The 19,272-nt window shown below is 40.5% G+C and overlaps 2 protein-coding genes across 9 annotated transcripts in view; one reads left to right on the forward strand and one right to left on the reverse strand.

The window, feature by feature from the left end:
- The first annotated feature begins 5,808 nt into the window (after positions 1–5,808).
- mlh1 (mutL homolog 1) lies at positions 5,809–14,297 on the forward strand. The gene is made up of 19 exons (XM_005795201.2): positions 5,809–5,915; positions 6,083–6,173; positions 6,458–6,556; positions 6,636–6,709; positions 7,211–7,283; positions 7,365–7,456; positions 7,535–7,577; positions 7,662–7,750; positions 7,865–7,977; positions 8,060–8,153; positions 8,959–9,112; positions 9,191–9,510; positions 10,521–10,657; positions 11,240–11,348; positions 12,186–12,249; positions 12,452–12,616; positions 12,698–12,790; positions 12,857–12,967; positions 13,412–14,297. Exons 1-19 carry the CDS (start codon positions 5,809–5,811, stop codon positions 13,565–13,567), a joined length of 2,184 nt encoding a protein of 727 aa, XP_005795258.1. The 3' UTR covers positions 13,568–14,297.
- A 2-nt stretch (positions 14,298–14,299) lies between these two features.
- The window catches only part of lrrfip2 (LRR binding FLII interacting protein 2), a 29,243-nt gene continuing 24,270 nt past the window's right edge, over positions 14,300–19,272 (reverse strand). For 5 of the 8 annotated variants that reach the window (XM_023327232.1, XM_023327231.1, XM_023327230.1 and 2 more), the window contains 7 exons: positions 18,052–18,144; positions 17,017–17,118; positions 16,584–16,716; positions 16,326–16,496; positions 16,154–16,233; positions 15,091–15,195; positions 14,300–15,009 (listed from right to left, as the gene is read on the reverse strand). In XM_023327232.1, the coding sequence (XP_023183000.1) occupies positions 14,899–15,009; positions 15,091–15,195; positions 16,154–16,233; positions 16,326–16,496; positions 16,584–16,716; positions 17,017–17,118; positions 18,052–18,144 (795 nt within the window). In that variant the 3' untranslated portion in view covers positions 14,300–14,898. The remainder of the gene's footprint in view (positions 15,010–15,090; positions 15,196–16,153; positions 16,234–16,325; positions 16,497–16,583; positions 16,717–17,016; positions 17,119–18,051; positions 18,145–19,272) is intronic. The other 3 variants (XM_005795203.3, XM_005795202.3, XM_023327229.1) reach the window with 1 other exon arrangement.

A 19,272-nucleotide genomic window follows, 5' to 3' on the forward strand; every position in this document is an offset into this window, starting at 1 on the left:
GGTAAAAACAAATTTAACCTTGAATAATTGGAAAGAAATATGAATTTAGCTAAATATGAGCCGCATTGTGAGCTGACTCGTTTCATTCAGAATCTTTTCTGTTTAATCAGTGGACCAATTCACCGCTTCCTTACTGCTTTATTAAATCCTGGAAACTTAGTGTGTATCTGTTGTTTATAGCACTGTTGTCATGTTGATAAGGAGAGGGAAGGAAAAGGAAGACAGTCACAGGATGAGGAAGAGGATGGGAAAACAAAGAGAAGGATAAAAGAGGCAGGATGAGATCATGAATGTCTGGAGAAAAGTTTGATCAATGAATTTAACAGGTTGAATGAACAAATGACCAAACATGAATTTAATGTTAAAGAAAACTTAATTATAGACAGTCTGGCTATCAAAGGCAGGAGACTCTGTTGTGTTTGTCGTTTGAAGAAGCCTTGATAGATTCCACAGACGGCTGCATTTTCACAACATGTTGAGTCTCAGAGACGCAGCGATTCCAACGATCCCTCAGCAGCCAGAGGAGACGGACGGCGTCCAGCAGGGACCATCAGTCCTCTGGTGGTGAAAGGACAAGGCATAAACACTCAGGTGAGACAGAAACCTGAGCAGAATAAACGGTGTGGTGTTAAAGCTCTGTCTGTACGCCACACTTCAATCCAGCTAAAGATGAGCGAAGAGCAAAAACTCAGCTTAAATTTCAGTAAACTCATTCAGTGGGAAAAAAAATAGTGTCACAAAATACATGTTATAATGGAAATTACTGCATCTCCACTGGTAATACTTTTGCTAATAGGACAGAACTTAGTCTCAGTAGCAGTGGCAACCCATTTCATTTTTACTTTTAAGTATTTAAATATAGGAGCTTTATAAAAATTGGCCATAAACCTCGATTTATTGTTTTTTCCTCTCTAAATTATATTAAAAGTTGGATTTTTTCTGAATTTTCCAGTATGAGGTTGTGCTAATGCAATAAAGCACATTTTACCAGGGTTGCCAATGAAAGTGGAGGGTAGCAGTTGCACAATTCAGCAGAAGTTGTGCATCCAATTTGACTGTCAGGGCCTGCAGCGACAGGATGGACGGCTTTGTTTTCATGCACAGAGTGTATCTTTGTGTGTGTCATCAAATTCACATTAACTTGTGCTTCCCTGCACCTGTGTTTGTACGTGGCAGCTCACCTGCAGGAGTGGCAGCTGCAATTTATCAAAGACTCCAAACTACTCTAAAAATGCAACAAGACATGAAGCAGCTGAAGGAAAACAAAGTCAGATAAACAACCCATTCTGGCCCTACCCTCTTATGTGTTTGTTGAAGCATTCCTTACAACCAGCTTCAAGCTCTTCTCCAAGGATGAACTCAAACAGACTGGATAGACACTGGCTGACCACAGTTATGCCATAATTACAGCCTAGAAGTCAAAAAGCTGTAAATCAGAGAGCAGCAACTCTGCTTTACATTTCTGTTTCCTGGTGACTTGTGGCTCCTTTGTGCTGCATCCTGTTGTCCATCCAGCAGCTGAGCGGCATGCGGGAATATCCTGAGACATGCATCACAGAGCAGACATCATATCCTGCCAGAGGATCCCTGATGCAAAGATAAGAAGGCAAACTTCTTCAAGTTAAAGGTAAAAGTGTTACAAGTAAATTAAAGGGGCAGTATTATGTCTTTTCACAATAAAATAACTAAGTTAACGTCAGTTGTTAAAATAATATAACATACACCAAATATGACTTACATTTTTATTTGTAGTTTATTGCCTTAAAATTGGGCAACTGTTTCTTTAAAACTCCTGCTGTTTCAGAACTCATGACTCCTCTATCAACCCTTTAAAAACTTTTTACCATGTTGCTCTGAGAAGTAGCTCCTATAATGAGCTCAGCAGATGCGCAGTTCCATCAGATGTTTGCTAATTGCTGCTGGCTAGTCTGAAGGAGCTGATTGGGGGAGGAGCTGAGCCTCAAAGGTGGAGCTAGGTTTACCCAGCTGTTTTTCACAGCTGAATAGTTGCCATCGAGATCAAAGGATTTCTCATACATGCAGGAATAAATCATGTTTTTGATGAGGGGATATCGTTATAACATGATGTAAAGCTCAAAAAAGTCAATTTAACATAACACTGTCCCTTTAAAGCAGGGGTGGGCACTCCTGGTCCTCGAGGGCCGGTGTCCTGCAACTCTTAGATGTCTCCCTGGTCCAACACACCTGAATCCAACAGCTGAATCTCCTCCTAAGTGCAGTCAAGTTCTCCAGAGTCCTGTTAACGACCTCATTATTTGACTCAGGTGTGTTGAAGTAGAGATGCATCTAAAAGTTGCAGGACACCGGCCCTCGAGGACCAGGAGTGCCCACCCCTGCTTTAAAGAGAACAGAAATGACTAGGATCAGTTCCGGATCGAAGAGAAATGTTGACCAGAGGTGAAGCGGTGCAGCCAACCTGAAAGCAGATTGCTGATTGTGACAAAGTTTCATGTTTGCCATTGTTCCTGGGTGGTAAGCCAGCTTCCTCTCATACTTCTAGTAACATTTCAGGTTGAGCCTCTTTCTCTCATGGCCACCGTCTGTGGTTGGCTGCTGCAAAGACATGCTGGCAAGGCTTCAAAAGGCAGGTGCTGAATGTGGGATCAGGGCCAGGTCTGGGCTCAGGATCGAATGCTTCTGGTCAAACTGTGGTATTTACATAAAAACACTCCACAGAGAGCAGAGAGGCTTCCTGCAGTGGAGCAAAGGAAACACCTCACTGTGGCTGTGGAATATATCTGTACATGGTCACATGGGAAAAGCATAATCACATGTTTTAAATGTGATATAATCCAAAATCACAGTTAAAAAATGTATTGCAAAATATGTTTCAAATGTTAGAAAATGTACATAGTTCATATAGAAAGTCATATTCAGTAAATTAATATTTATGTCCTCATGAGTCTTGCTTGTCAGTACCTTTTGAAAATAACAAAAGCTAGTATTTAGCATATTTTTCATTAAACTCACATTTCTGTTTTTAATTTTTTTGATGTATTATTCTAATGTTAAATGTTATGTTTTTATTAGCTGTAGCTGAAAAATCATCATAATTAAAAGAAATAAAAGCTTCCAAACATCCATCTGTGTGATGAATGTAGATAATAGGTTTCATTTTGTAATAAAGTTCCTGAATTAAATTTTATTCAATACTATTGTAATTTTATGAATGTAGAAACAGGTGTTTCACATTTTGAATATTAAACATTAAACATTGTGGTTTTCCACATGTTTCACATGTCCCATCTTGTGTTAATAACATGTAAAACACATTTGCCCACATATTATCACACAACATAATTTCCACAGTTGTTTCATGTGTGGAGAAACGTCTGAATCATAAATTTGACTAAATTCTTTGTCAGAATAATTTAAAAGCAGACACAAACGTTACTCTTTTGGTTTTGTTGAACTGTTTTGATTGTCTTACTTTGTTTTGGTTTATTCATTTAATTATTTATGTTATTTTGTTTTTGTTATTTTTTCTCATGCCTGAAACAAATCATTAACAGGCTAAATATAAGTGCAGGTAACAGGTTGTGAGTTTGATTCCAACATCTGTTAAATACAGAAAATACCAACTAGGAAAAAAAAAGATTGTTTGGTGTCCCCTCTGGCTCATAACCGCCTGTTGGTGCCACTGGGTTTATAAATGTGTGAATATCTAAATAAATTACTGGTATTGCTAATGGGTTTTGAGTAGCTGCTGGGTTAAAGCTTTAAAGCCATTTAAAATGTAATCCTGTGGGTTTAACATGGGAATGTTTTTACACATTAAAAGAAATAAATGTGATATTTCGGTCAAAGACACTGACTGACAGAACAACACCCAGTTCTGAGGGCGGAGATGAATGTTATTAAGCTGTTCTTTATGGTCACTGTGTTGAAACAGCGCCGCTCCCAGGACATTTACTCCCAGATGACCTCATTGGTTTCAACTTTGGTCAATCTCTCTGAGCAACAAAAACCAAAACAAATGAATGTTACATAATTAAAACATGGAACATATGAAGCATAAACCAGCCTGTCTAAGCCTGCCTGTCCACTTACCTATCTGTTATATAATAAACAAATCAAGACATTTTAATCACATTATCTATATGTGACAAATACTTAACTGAATACGTAAAGATTTAAATCAATTATTTAAAATTGAAGCTTCAAATTTCAGTATTTATTTAAATATGCCATAATTCCTATGATGCACTCTACCATGGAATACCATAATCTGCCACTGGATCCAAACATATTTTTGGTTAACTTTTAATTTATATTAGATATGTAAAAAATTATTCATGCATCTCTTTTTGTGCTAAATTCAGTTATATTTGCATTAATAATGACACATTTAGTAATAATTTGGACATCTAGATACCAGACCAGTAGGTATTTGCTGTTTGAATTCAAGTCAAAGCTGAAAAAGAGCCAAAAACAGAGTTCACTTCAAAAACATAAATCTAATAAATTATCTATATTTAAAAAAAACTATAATTACGCAAATCGAATACTCCAGATACCAGTGATTTCAAATGGAAACTCACAGAGGAAATTAAGACACGTCTGTGATCTGGACAGCTGTGCACACAGTGGAGGATTAGAGTGAAGGCCGTCTAAAAGGAGCCCAGACAGATGAAACACTGACTGGACAGATTGCTTTATTATATTGCCTCAGGTGTTTTTTCTTTCTATTTTTGGATAACATTCATGTTGGAATAAATGTATGTGTTTTTGTGCATTTAGGCTCTGAGGATGAACTTTAAAGATCTGCAGTGGTCATTGTCAATGTCACATTAATCATGATGTCATTTTACTGGTTTTAAAAGTATTAACTGTTTTAGTCCAACCTTTTTAATCTGATTTGCCTTCACATTGTAAATCCTCCACACCTTCTCATCTGCTGACTAAGATCTTCTGTAGGTTTCTAAAGCTGAAGCTAAAGCTAACAGTGTGACTCATTTATTACATCACTAACCTTTGGAGCAACATGAGGGCAGGTAAAAACTTTCATGTTTAATTTTAATAATAATAAAATAATAATAATAAACAGTTTTTAATTGAATATCTATGATTTTGTCTTTATTTCATACCCATTTGTCGAATTTTATCCAAGTTTTAGCTTTGTTTGGTTCTCCTGGATTTTTTTCTTTGCTCTTTGTTTTTGTTTTTTGTTGGTGGTGTCTTCTTACTTAGTTTTAAGTTTCATATTTTATATGCCATTTATTAAAATTATTATTGTTATTTATTTATTTTTTCCTTTTTAAAGGTGATTTGATTGATCTTTTTTTTTTTTTAGAAACATTTGTTTCATTACACTTTTTAGCCGCTGTGGCGCAAGTGAGTAGTTTCTCAAAACATTTGCCAATGAAGAAGATTCTTGTTGGAACCCGCGCTTGATCAAAGATCGTTTATTTTTCGTAAGAGCATTACTTCATCACAAGAACGGCGTATACTTACCAAACCAGCACGCCAAATTAAGTAAAAAAAAAAACACCAAGTCAGCTTTCAAGAATTGAATTTTGAGGTGGAAGAAAAACTTTAAAGTTTTTTTGCATTTTAATATATTTTTAAAAGACATAAGTTTGACATTCGCCGTTCTCTTATCTTTTGAGTCAGAGTAAGACGTCGTATTGTTTTTATTTTCTCCCTCTTTCAGTGTGAGAGCACTATCATGTGGAAGTCCTACAATGTAGTATTTTTATTATAATTCATTGCAGTTTTGTCTCCCCGGTCAAATATATGGGTATTTCCAGCGGTTGAGCTACTGCTAGCAGTTTTCTAGAAACAAACATGGCGGGAGTGATTCGGAGGCTCGATGAAACTGTTGTCAACAGGATCGCAGCGGGGGAAGTTATCCAGCGTCCTGCCAACGCCGTCAAAGAAATGATCGAAAACTGGTATTTTAATATACTTGTGATGATAAAAGTATTTATGTAGGGGGTAATAGACAACCAGAAGACTGGAAATGTTCACGAACCGCTACTGTTTACATATTCTACATGTGCTGCTGTTCTGTAAATGAGTTCAACTCATAATGATTGATGTTTGTTTGTAAATGTTCCAGTTTGGACGCAAAGGCCACCAACATCCAGGTGACGGTGAAGGACGGAGGCCTGAAGCTCCTTCAGATCCAGGACAATGGTACCGGGATCAGGGTGAGTAATAGCGTCCTGCCTGCTGGAGCAGAGGCGACCCTAGCATGAATGCTGCCCAGGGGGGGAACACCCTTTCAGCCCCCCCGCCACCTGTTCCTTCCAAAAGTATTTATATCTCTTGAACATTTTCTGAGTTCATATATAAATATATATTTAAAAAAATACCACAATATTGCTCATATCACAAATCATCATGGACTTGTATAATGATTTTCAAACAGGTTGTAAAGGATATGCTAACAAAGCTAAATGATTATTAACCAAATGCTCATTTCTCACCACAGAAAGAAGACATGGAGATTGTTTGTGAGCGGTTCACCACCAGCAAACTGCAGACCTTCGAGGACCTTTCAGCGATTGCGACCTACGGGTTCAGAGGAGAGGTGACGACTCCTGTGGCCCTCAGCTCAGGAGCCACATCAGTGTTCTGGCTGAATGTTTTGTCTCTTCTCATTCTTGCAGGCTCTTGCCAGTATCAGCCATGTGGCTCATGTTACCATAACAACCAAGACGGCTGATGCAAAGTGTGCTTACAGGTATTTCCACATTACAAACACAAACTGCACTGGGTGTTAGTGGAAGGAAATGGAGGGATGTGCTTTTCTTAGATTACTGCCTTCTGTTTATATCATCTGTCTTTCCTTTCTTCCGTCTTTCTTTCTCTTTGTTACACCTCGTTAGCATCTCGCTCCATTTTTTGACATCTTTCCTCTTTTCATTCTCTATGTCCTATTTTTGTCCTGACATCTTTTATTCCCTCATCGTGTCCTTTCTTTACTTTTTCTTTCCCAAGATGCCTTTACTTCCTTCCTTGCCGGTCCAACATTGAAAAATATCTGTTACAAATTCAATGGTTGACATTTTTATTTATGTTTTAGTTTGTTAGAACAAACAAATGAGACTGAAAACTGGTACTTAAGGTCTTTAAAAGTCAAATGTAAAAGCATGCCACACTTTTGAGAATTTCTTTTCTAAAAAATTGAAAGCCACATTCAGATTTGCTACTTTAGTTCTGTATTAATGATGTTGTTGTTCAGAGCGAGCTACAGCGATGGCAAACTGAAGGGCCCTCCTAAGCCCTGCGCCGGGAACCAGGGGACCCAGATCCTGGTGAGTTCCTGCCTGCAGCACATCAGCTCTCTGAAAATGAACCGTTTGGATTCTGATGAATCGTTGCTGTTGTCCCCGCAGGTGGAGGACCTTTTCTATAACGTGTCCACCAGGAGGAAGGCCCTGAAGAGCCCGGCAGATGAATACTCCAGGATCGTGGACGTGGTCAGCAGGTCTGGACTCAAACCTCAACCATTTCTGCTCCTTATGACCAAATGTTTCATATCTGGTCCTGCTCTGTCTCTTTAAAGGTACGCTATTCACAATTCAGGAAAAAGCTTCTCAGTCAAAAAGGTAAAACTTTCTATCTTTCTTTTTTTTTTTAATTTTTAAAGGAAATCAGCTGCAGGTTTAAATGGTAAATTTGTCTTTTGGCAGCAAGGAGAGACGGTGGCGGACGTGAGGACGCTTCCTAACGCGTCCATTGTGGACAACATCCGCAGCGTCTTCGGAAACCCGGTCAGCAGGTAGATCTGGTGCCCAGTGGACTCGGTTGTCCTGTGTGTCCCCTCTGGGCCCTGGTGTGTCCCCTGTCTCACCTTGCTGTGTCCCTGGTGTGTCCTCTGTGTCCGTGTCCACAGGGAGCTGATCGAAGTCGGCTGCCAGGACCAGAAACTGGCCTTCACCCTGAAGGGCTTCGTCTCCAACGCCAACTACTCCATGAAGCGATGCATCCTGGTTCTGTTCATCAACCGTACGTTGCCGTGGTAACGCGCCACGCTCACTGCGTCCGCACGGCGTCATTTTCACTACAGGTTGTCCTTTGTCTCTTTCAGACCGGCTGGTGGAGTCCAGCGCTCTGAAGAAAGCCGTGGAAACGGTTTACGCAGCCTACCTCCCCAAAAACTCACATCCCTTCCTCTACCTCAGGTAGGAAAACTACTACATCCGTCGCCATGGTGATGTCTGTGTGTGCAGTAGCTGCTTCTTAATAAAATCCAGCTGTTAATATTATCATATCATCATCCTGATGTAATGTTTAGAGTCTAACAGCAGCAGCTGATCACACCGGACACAAAAGATGTTGATCAAGAGGTTAAAGGTCACAGACAGATGGAAACTGAGATGAGAAAGAGAGGAAGCCAGAACTATTTGAAATGTTTTAGTTCCCTGACCCACAGCATCATGGGTCCTCCACCGAACCAAGCCGTAGTTATGAGGAGTTTTTTTGTCACATTCATTAAATTAGTCTGTAGAAACGCTGTTGATGAAATAAAACCTTTTCTGGCTTTCCTCCCAAACAAATAGTTAGCTTTCAGATAGCATCTAATATTTGTTATGGAGACACTGCGTCTCCAAGACGCAGCGGTTTTCAGTTTTTAGCGTTTCCTCCCATCCTGCTCCCTGTGAGTGAAGGTTAACCCGGGTTCTGGTCCAGCTGTGGTCACAGATCCAGATGTTTGAAGTTCTGATTGTAAATATGGACAAGTTTAAGTTAGCAGTGGTTTTCTGTCTCACCTTTGAGCAGTGTGTCACATCAGGTTTATCCTCCAAGGAAACAGAAGATTATGGGTTAGCTATTAAAGATGAATATTAAAGGAAAATATAAATGAGACGCTGAAGGTGCATTTATTTCAAAGGAAATGTTGACCTTTTTTTGCTGCTTCCACATTTTGCCCAGGTTTAAAGTAAAACATGGATGACGCTGTAAATTCCTGTGATGTTTTCTCCTCAGCCTGGAAATCTCTCCGCAGAACGTCGACGTGAACGTTCACCCCACCAAACACGAAGTGCACTTCCTGCATGAGGACAGCGTGATGGAGAGCGTTCAGAAGCACATCGAGAGCAAACTGCTGGGCTCCAACTCTTCCCGGACGTACTTCACTCAGGTGTGACCCGACTCCGACTGCCGTCTGCCTCTCAGCTCCCCCTCACGTCGTTTCAGCTTCTTCTTCTGTGGTTTCCAGACGTTGCTGCCGGAGCTGTCTGTGTCTGGCGGTTCTGAAGTAAAAACCTCTGGATCCTCTGAGTCCGCCGACCGCATCTACGCCCACCAGATGGTCCGGACCGATTGCCGCGCCCAGAAACTGGACGCCTTCCTGCAGCCGAAAGAGAAGCCAGTCCCTGACCCAGAGACGGCCGGTCCCAGTGGGTCGCTGGTGGCAACCAGGACCTCTGAGCTGGACAGTCTGGAGCTGGATGACGCAGACATGCTGGAGGCTGCACTGGAAGAACCTGGTCCAGTAGGTGAAGAGGAACGCAGCCGCGCTGCTGAGGAGGCTCAGAGGTAGAAGATCAAAGATTTCTGTCTAGAAATGATCTAAAACTCAGAAAAAAGTTTGGATTTTAGTCTTTGTTTTTTATTCCAATATGTAAAAAGAGGTTGTTATTAACAACAATGTAAATTTTTTAAAATTGTTTTTGTGATATTAGTTTTTCTTTGCAATCAATAATATCACAGATTTTTTTGCCGCTTCTTTAGAAATATTTCCAAGGAATTTTCCAATATTTGCACATTCACCATGTTACTGTGACGGTAAATGTGACGTTTTGGTACTCCACATCATCACTCACATCATCATCCTGCCACCTGCAGGTGGGAGGTAGCATCACTTACACCCAATACTTTTTTTTTTTTTTTTCAGAAAATTGGCAATAAAGTCACAATTATGCATTAGGACTAAAAAATACAGATTATATGGGTTTGGTGTGAAGCAGAGAAGCAACGTCAGCAGTGGTGTTGTCTTTTACTGACGTGAAAGGGTAGAAAAATGTACAAAATATTGGTAAATATCGGTTTTTGACCCAGATTTTCATATCGGTGCAAACAGAGAAAAAAATTCCTGTAACTTTTCCAAGTTGAGTTCAGTTGTATTCAAAGTAATGGAAAACTTCCTGTAGATTCCCCCGAGTGCAGTTCCTGCTTCCAAGGGTGCAACATTTTCCTTTGCTGATTTATTTTTATATTTTTTTGAAAAGGGGGAAAAACCCCTTCTGGCAGGTTTTTGATTTAGTCATAGCGTGAATGACAGCAGCTCGGGGAAAAGCAAGTTGGATCAGGAACGACTGGAACAAGTCTGAACAGCGACCTGCAGAGAGCGAGTCGGCTGAGCCAGCAGGAAGGAGAGGACAGAGTTTAATGTCTCATGAAGGACGTCTTTGTCCTGCAGGCGGCCCGTTGGGCTCTTCTGCTGTTATTTATGACATCCTGACTCATTTTATAGGTCTAACGCAGCATTTCATCTCAAATCGTGGAACTCTTTCGCCCTCTAGTGGCTGAAATGTTTGTTTTCATAGGAAGCGACCCAGAGACGAGGAGGATGAAGAGGAGGAGGAGGAGGGGTTGACGGCTGCCGCCACGCCCAAGAGAAGGGTGATCAAACTGACCAGCATCAAGGATCTGAGAACAGAGATCACAGAGAACACACACAGAGGTAGCTTAGCTTAGCTTAGCATAGCTTAGCGTCTCTGCCGTCCTGCAGCAGTTTTACTGTTTCCACCAGGCCTGCACCGACAGAGCCGTCCTCCAGGGCAGAACTCGCCTTACACAACTCCAGCCTCCGTCATATCCTGCTTTCAGGTCATAAATAGAAACCCTGACTATCCTGTTGCCATGCCAACGTGACCTCACCAAACAAACAGAGTGTTCAACTTCCTCCTAAAAAGCTGCGGTGGTAGAAATGGATGTGCCGTAACTTTCTCCGTCTGAACAGAAACAAAACTGAAGTTATTAGCTTTGGACCTGAAGCTCATCTAGAGTCACAGCTTCAGTTATTACAGCTGGAAACTAAAGATCAGGAACTGCAAAACAGCCGAAACACTGAGTTCCTTTGATTCTAGACTAAAAACCCACCTGGTTAGAGTTGCTTTTGAATCATTGTAAAACATTGACCAAAATATTCAACATGTATTGATGATTTAGATGATTTACCAGGTTTTCATGTTTCTGTGATGTAAAGCTCTTTGAGCTGAACCGTTTCTCTGGTCCTGATCCGGGTTCTGTGTGTTTTCTGCAGGTCTGCAGGAGATGCTGCAGAAACACTCGTTCGTTGGCTGCGTGGATCCGCAGTGGAGTCTGATCCAGCATCACACTAAGCTCTACCTGCTCAACACAACCACACTCAGGTCAGGACAGCAGGAAGGAGCGCACTGCACACACACTCAGTCACCTTACAACCACAAACGGTCAGGATTACATGTTATCCAGCCCCGTTTACTCTGATGCCACTAAATATAATCCAATTTCCCACGGATGTCAGCTAGTTAGTCTAGCAGTGTTTATTTATCATGAAGAGTAAGAGCGGAGGTGAAGTTTGAGTTTTATCATCATTGTGTTCAGTGTTAGGGTCAAAAGCAGAACAAATAAAAGTTCATTGCATCTAGAAAGTTTTCACATTTCATATTACATCCTAATTCCAAATTGTATTAAATTAATTTCTTTCCTCAAAATGATAGACATAAAGTTATGACTCTGCCAGATATGTTTTATATTCGTCTGGAATGTTTGGTTGTTAATTTATTAGCAAACAAATAGTTAAAACTACTGAAAATTAAAACAGAATTGAACATTTGAAGTCAAAACTAAATAAAAACCTTGTGCTGAACACACAGGCCCTATGATGAAACATGGTGGTGGTAGCATCATGATGTGGGGAAGCTTTTCATCGTCAGTGTCAACGAAGCTAATAAAACTTGATTGTATAATGGATGGAGGTGAATACAGCACATTCATGAAAGAAAACCAGCAAATAACTTCAAACGAGGGCAGAGAATCAGAGTGGCCTAGTCAAAGTCCAGGCTAAATTTAATTGAGAATCCATGGAAGACCTGAAAATATATGTTTTTACAAAGAGTAGCACCTTTAATTAATGCTACATAGTGATGACTCAGTGGGTCAAAAAATGACAGCATGCCACACTTTTCAGATTTTACTTAAAGAAAACTCCTTTGTTTGTGTTGCAGTCGGGAGCTTTTCTACCAAATTCTCATCTTTGACTTTGGGAACTTCGGCGTCCTCAGACTGTCTGTAAGTCGAGTCTGAACCACTCAGAACCTTTACTGACGGATCAGAACCAATCAGAACCTTTACTGACGGATCAGAACCAATCAGAACCTTTACTGACGGATCAGAACCACTCAGAACCTTTACTGACGGATCAGAACCAATCAGAACCTTTACTGACGGATCAGAACCAATCAGAACCTTTACTGACGGTGATGTTTACCAGACGCCGGCACCGCTGTACGACCTGGCCATGCTGGCGCTGGACTCGGCAGAGAGCGGCTGGACGGAGGAAGACGGGCCGAAGGAGGGCCTGGCTCAGTACATCGTGGACTTCCTGAAGAAGAAGGCAGAAATGCTGGGGGATTATTTCTCCATGGAGATCGATCAGGTCAGCCGGCCGAGGCCCGTCTGATCAAAAAGCTTTTCTTCCACAGGAGACGAGTGACTAAACTGAAGCGATGTCTTCCAGGAAGGGAACCTGACGGGGCTGCCTATGCTCCTGGATAAATACACGCCCATCATGGAAGGCCTGCCCTTGTTCATCCTGCGCCTCGCCACCGAGGTGAGGGCAGCGCTGTTCCTTCCTGGAGGCGTTTCAGGAAAAGTTTCTGACGGTTTCCGCCTGCAGGTGAACTGGGACAACGAGAAGGAATGCTTCCGAGACTTCAGCAAGGAGTGCAGCGCCTTCTACTCCATCAGGAAGCAGTTCGTCCTGGAGGCCGAGCCGGGCGACGAGCCGGTGAGTAGGTCCAGCCTGAACATACGGAAGACGATTAAGGCCAACAAAAAAAAATTCATTGAAAAATTCTGATTTTAAACTTAAATCTTGACTTTCTCTCATAATTCTAAAATTTTGACTTTTCTGACTTTCAGAATTGTACTTTTAACTTTATAATTCCGACTTTTTCTCAGAATTTTGAGTCAATCTATGTCAAAATACAAATAACCAAACATTTTAAGGTGTATGTCAATTATGTTGTAAGTATATTAAAATAATCCTGTTTATTTCTTGTTATAGTTACACTAACCTTTACCACTTTATCCACACTGAAAGCCTGTCCCAAATTTACTTGGTAGATTTAAGGTTTAACATTAGATTTGACTAATTGTGCATAAACAATTCTGACACAATAAAAACTTGAGAACTCACCGTGTTTATTCTTAAATGGCCATCATGTTTCAGGAATCAGACGGGAATTCCTGGCGCTGGAATGTGGAACACGTTCTGTTCAAAGCTTTCCGAACTCTCTTCAGTCCCCCGAAAAGCTTCAGCGAGGACGGCACCGCGCTGCAGATCGCCAACCTGCCCGACCTCTACAAGGTGTTTGAGCGCTGCTGAAGACCCAGATGCTGCTGCTGCTCTTTTATACGTGAATCTTTTCTTCTGTAAATACATTCATACCAAACTAAACACAGGAAGACTGAGCTGCTTGGAGGAGTTAAATGGAAGCCTGTCAAGTATGGATGCAAACAATTAATCGACTTATGATTATGTCGTAAGTCTTAATGGTTTACTAGATTAAAATGAGTTCCTACTTTTTAATGCAGTTTGGCCGCCATCCAGCAGAGGGCGCTGCTGGTCATATTTACTCAGGCTCATCAGACTGTGTTGATTAAACTCTGTCCTGTAAAAATACTTTTCACGGTTCAAACTACCTCTTCGCCATGACAACAACCTGACTTTCCTCTTGTTGTTTTGCTGCAACCTGCGACTCTTCCAAAGCCAGAAAGGAAATGTTTCTAATGCAAGAAGAAATGGTCAGTTTAGGAGTTCTTCTATAAAATCTGACTTTAATATCTTCAGGATTTTAAAAGCAACGAACTTTAAACTAGATCTTTCCATATTTATACAATGACTCACCTCCTTCTACTAGTTTTTTTTATTGTAATAGAGGATTCATTTTTCTCTAAAATCTGAAAACAAATTTTAGTTCAATTTTGTTACCTTTCACAATAAAACATTTTATGAGGTACACATTTAGAAAATTACTTTATTTCGTAGCAGTGGAATTAGAAAAGGCTGCAGACTAATAAAACTAATAAAATCCAAATAAAGGATGTTGCACACAGCTCTGTAAATCATACATTTATTCTCCAGAAATCTTTAAATATTTGAAAAAATTTCAAAGAAACTGCAGCAGACAGTTGTTTCTATATACTTTCACACCATGACTGCACCCCTGTTGTTTTATTATTTTAAATACATCATACCGTACCTGTTCAAACAATTATTTCATTCACTGAGCGGTGCAGCCCCCTCCCCGTGTCTCCTAAAGTGAAAAAGGCACTTCACTGCGTGAAGGGAAGCTGGGAAGCTGCAGGCCTGGAGCAGCAAGTAGATTTAAGTTTAAAAGCATCATTAGACCCGTTCATGCAACCTGTCAGAAAGTAGAGCCAAGCACCCGGCCAGAGGGGGAAACGTGACCAGAGGTTTTCCTCAGCTGCATCTCCCAGTTCTACCAGTTTGGTTTCCCAGTCGTTCCTCCAGAAGAGCCGGACCAAATCCCAACTTTACCAAAAAGAACAACAAAAAACGTTCAGATTTGTTTCCCTCTGCTACAAGATTGGAAGTGTTTTGGTTAGCTACACGTCTCCAGGCGTTGCAGCTGAGAGCAGCGTGAGCTTCAGGCGCAGTGTGGCAGTGGGAGGTCAGAGGTCACGGCGCCGGCCTCACTGCTGGGACAACAGGGCGTTCCGGTTGGCCTTCATCTTCTCCAGGCGCTTCACCAGGTGGCTGTTGGTCATTTCCATCTCCTCGATCTTATCCAGAGCCGTGCGCAGCTATGAGGAAGAGGAGGAGGAAGAGTACAGGTTACGCATTCAGTCGCGACGCGTCAGAAAAACTCAGAGTAATCAGATTACTTCTCTCTGGAGTTTCCGTTTCTCGGCTTTGAGCTCGTCTTCTACTTTCTCTGAGTTATCAGCTGCTGACTTGTACCTGGCAACCTGGCCTTCGAGTCGGCTGATCTGAACACACACACACACACACACACACACACACACACACACACACACACACACACACACACACACACACACACACACAGGAGCGCTTACTTTATGTTTACCGCTACACTTTTATGACTATTAATGCCAACTATTAGAAATTCATCCAACAGGTTTTTCCTGGATTAAATCCGTTTCCTGTTGATTCAGACACTTTCAGGTTATTTTCTAAGGATTGTTTCACAAGAGAAAAAAGTAATAAATTTTTTTTACCTAATTTAAAAAAGTATTAAAGTAGAATTAATGAAGTAGTTCAAAGTGCTTTACATAATGAAAATACAAAATGACAAAGTCATAAATAAAACACCATACAGTCAGCAGTTGAACAAACATTACATCATCGAAATCATGGACATCAAATAAGTTGCTGCTTGATGTGTTTAGATTAAAAGGATTTTTTTTGTTCTGATGCATGAATTTATTTTTTATTCTGTTTTTCTTTACTGCATATTTCCATCTATTATGCAGATTAGCATCAGACATAATCTACTTGAGCTGATGAAATTATGATCTATTTACAATAATTATAATAATTATTATTTTCCTAGTTTTAGTGTCTCTACCACTAAAAATAAACATGAATCGATTAAAGTTAAAGTCTTTCCAACAGGTCAAAGATATTTGAGAATTTAAACGGATCACAATAAAAAATTCATTAACTGAAAAATGCTGCATTTTATGTGACTAGTTTTGATCTGAGAAACTGATGATGACAAAAACAGTAAAAGTGTTTTAATTCCTTGGCTTATTGTTAGCAATGAATGGAATTTTTAATTGGATTTAGCATAAAGCTAATAGATGTACCGCTAACTTTTTGTAGCATTACTAGAGATGTTACCATAGTTACACAGCGATGCACTGCAGCTTTGTGGATCAAAGGAAAACTATCAGACAGCGATCTGATTGGCTGATAACTTACATTTTGTTCCATTGTACCCATTTCTTGTTCGGCCTTTGAAAGCTTGAACTTGTATTCACTAATCTGTCTGTTGGCGTCTCCTGTAAGAGGATGAAGAGAGGAGCAATGAGGCTGGACATGCAGAGCGTTATTTTATGGCTCATGTTGTGGTTATGGAAGGAAGTGAGCTCACTCTGCATCTCGATGAAGTGCAGATCTGTACCGTTCTCCATGTTCTCCCCTTCTGGGAACGCTCCGTCCACCTTGGAGTGTTTCTGCTTCTCCTCCTCCAGCTGGTTCTTCAGTTTCCTGATTTGAGCCAGAAGCTCGTCCTTCTCGTCCGCCAGCTTCCGTAGCCTGACATCTGCAGGACCGGGGGGGAAACATTGCACCAACCGACGGTCAGCGGCTTCACAAAGCGTTGCTACAGGTGACTGGTAGCGTGACTCACCCAGTGGGCCGTCGCCTGCAGACTCTAGCACCTGGGCGGCCTCCTGGGTTACCAGGGTGATTCCTGAGGGAAGAGGTTCGTGGTTGACGTCTCCGTTGGGCGTCCCGTCTGGGATTATCACCAGGCCATGTTTCTGAAACAGATTATTTAAAAAAAACACCGATGAGGAAACAGATGCATTTGTTCAATAACATTTTTGTAAACTTAAATTTATTTAAATTAAAATATTTTTCAGTGTCAGATTAAGCTACAGCAATTACAGACAGTTTTGCATGTTTTTACCAGGAGAATAAAGATCAAACTGAAACCAGAAGTTGAACAAAATCAGCACATTTGGAGGAATAAGAAACCAGAAAGAGAAGAGCTGCAAACAAATGGATGGAAGCAGAGGTTTGGTTTGACCCTTGACCTGGCGGCCGGCCTATGAACCTACCTCTGTACCTCTGGACTTCCCTTTGATGTCGGCGAGCTCATCTCTGAGCTCGTCCCTCTCATTCCTAATGCAATCAAAGTATTCTTTCTGCCTCTCTAGGGCCTGGCCATACGAGAGAAGACAAGAGAGGAGACGAGGAGAAAGTTGGACATATGTCTGGACAGACATGCAGCACAGCACCACATGCAGAGGGATGGAGACAGACAGGAGCAAAATCACATGCAGACACGCCGCCATTTTGGCAAATTTATAGTATTTTAATCAGGATTTTGGTGTGAAAAACCAAAACAAGTGCTGCATAACTGAAGTGTTCAATACATCCTCTGATCAGGGAGAGAACATGGACAAACTGGAAACATATGAAGACATGGACGTCCATCTAAAGCAGCCAAGAGGCCAAGGTGACTCTGGAGGAGCTGCAGGGATTCATAAAGTCCATGAAGAAAACCATGAGAAGCCAAGCAGGGACAAAAACACCGGGGTATTTTCTGCTCCTAAATTCAAATCATTATAAGTGGGTGAAGCACCACTTATGATGATATTTATTGCTACAAAGCAGCAATAAATATCACTTTCATTACTAATGGCCTAGTCAAAGCCCAGACAAAAAAATCCACACTTTTTTACATTTTAATGTGTAAAAAAATTAAAACATGCAGTGCTTCCTTCCAGTTTACAAATCTGCACTAATTAGTGTTGTTCTCTCCTGAAAGGCCTTATTAAATGCAGTGAAGTTTATGGTCACATTGTGTCAAAATGAGAGAAATCCTAAGCAGAGTGCATCCTTACAGCAATGCATGTAAAGTAAAAGGGTTCAGATTAAAAGGAAGTGAGGCGCTTCATGATGTAACGGCTGTAGTAATGCACAGGTGGAACATGCCTGTCATGCTGGAGGATCTAAGATCAGTGATGTCACCTCAAGCCTCCAGCCAGTCAGCAGATTTAACCGCCGTTATGACATGCAAAACCCCAGACTGTACATGTAAGCAGGTCTGAGGGTTTCCATCATGCTGTCTGTCACAGCAGCCCTCCTACCGCCATCTTTTTGTCCTTCCAGTTTATGGTTTCCTGCAGGTCAAACACCTCTCTGGTGAGGTCGTCTAACTTAGACTGCATTCGCTGGCTCTCCTGGAGCGGCATCCAGCAACGACGAGACAACAGCAGGGAGAACAGGAGACGTTCAGTGGAGCAGAGGTGAAATGAAAACACTGAGGCCTAGTCCATACACAGCCGATATCTGGGAAAACTAACATATATTGATGTGTTTTGTTTATCCACACAAAAAATCTGTTTAATTAATGATTATTTATGAAAACACTGACCAAAGTGGAGATTTGAGAAAACTCTGTGTGTGTAGGTGGGAAAATGGAGATTTAGAGGGACAAATAACGCACCAATATATCCACATATTTGCTTTGAGATAATTCCCAATAAATGCTGTTTAGCATATTAGAATATCTTAATATTCTAATAGTTTGTACACTTTTCCCACAGTAAAATTCAAGAACATTTTAAAGGTAAATTTTCAAACTTTTCCAGCACTACACATTGGAGATACAAACAATATAAATGAACTGAAAAATAATTTAATACTGTTATTATTACTCATTTTACGGTAGTATTCTACAATCTACAGCAGGGACAGATGAACTAAAATATAACAAAAATATATTTTGAAATGTCTTTCCAACACATCCTGTACACCTGACTGATCTGAGAACAAAACATTCATTTAACAAAAATTTATATGTTAAACATAGTTTAACATATAAAATATAAAATGATCAATAAGTCATTGAACCATTAGGAATAATAAATATTCATCACACTGAAATAATCCAAACAAATTGTGTTAAGGTAAATGATCTTCCGGCTCAAATTAAGTGGTTGAATAAAGAAAAGTTAAATAATGTTCTTGCTAATGTTTGTGGCATTTGGCACATAGAAATAACTTTGGTAGTTCTGAACAAAAATTGACCTTTTAATTAGGTGTATGGAAATATCTGGTTTTCCAAATTCAGATTTTTAATCCAACATTAGATTTAACTTTATTACAAAACTGTGCAGTTTTAATATCAAGCACTTTCAAGGACTTTATACAGAAATCAAAACCTTGAAAACACCTAAATGAAATTCAAGCATTTTCAAGGATTTCTATCAGCTGTACAAACCCTGATCTGTCCTGGCTCCAGGTTTCACTCTTAACAGGAAGTCATGGTTTTTTAGAAACAATCTGATTGGCCGACAGGTTTTAGT

The sequence above is a fragment of the Xiphophorus maculatus genome, chromosome 22 (genome assembly GCF_002775205.1).
Source record: "Xiphophorus maculatus strain JP 163 A chromosome 22, X_maculatus-5.0-male, whole genome shotgun sequence".
In the NCBI taxonomy this organism is placed as follows: Eukaryota; Metazoa; Chordata; class Actinopteri; order Cyprinodontiformes; family Poeciliidae; genus Xiphophorus; species Xiphophorus maculatus.

Bases quoted from the DNA above. Each gene is read 5' to 3' on its own strand.
- mlh1 (XM_005795201.2), top strand. From the start codon at position 5,809: ATGGCGGGAGTGATTCGGAGGCTCGATGAAACTGTTGTCAACAGGATC. The intron at 7,578-7,661 runs GTAAAACTTTCT...GTCTTTTGGCAG, and splicing joins AAAGCTTCTCAGTCAAAAAG to CAAGGAGAGACGGTGGCGGA. The intron at 9,113-9,190 runs GTGTGACCCGAC...TGTGGTTTCCAG, and splicing joins CCCGGACGTACTTCACTCAG to ACGTTGCTGCCGGAGCTGTC.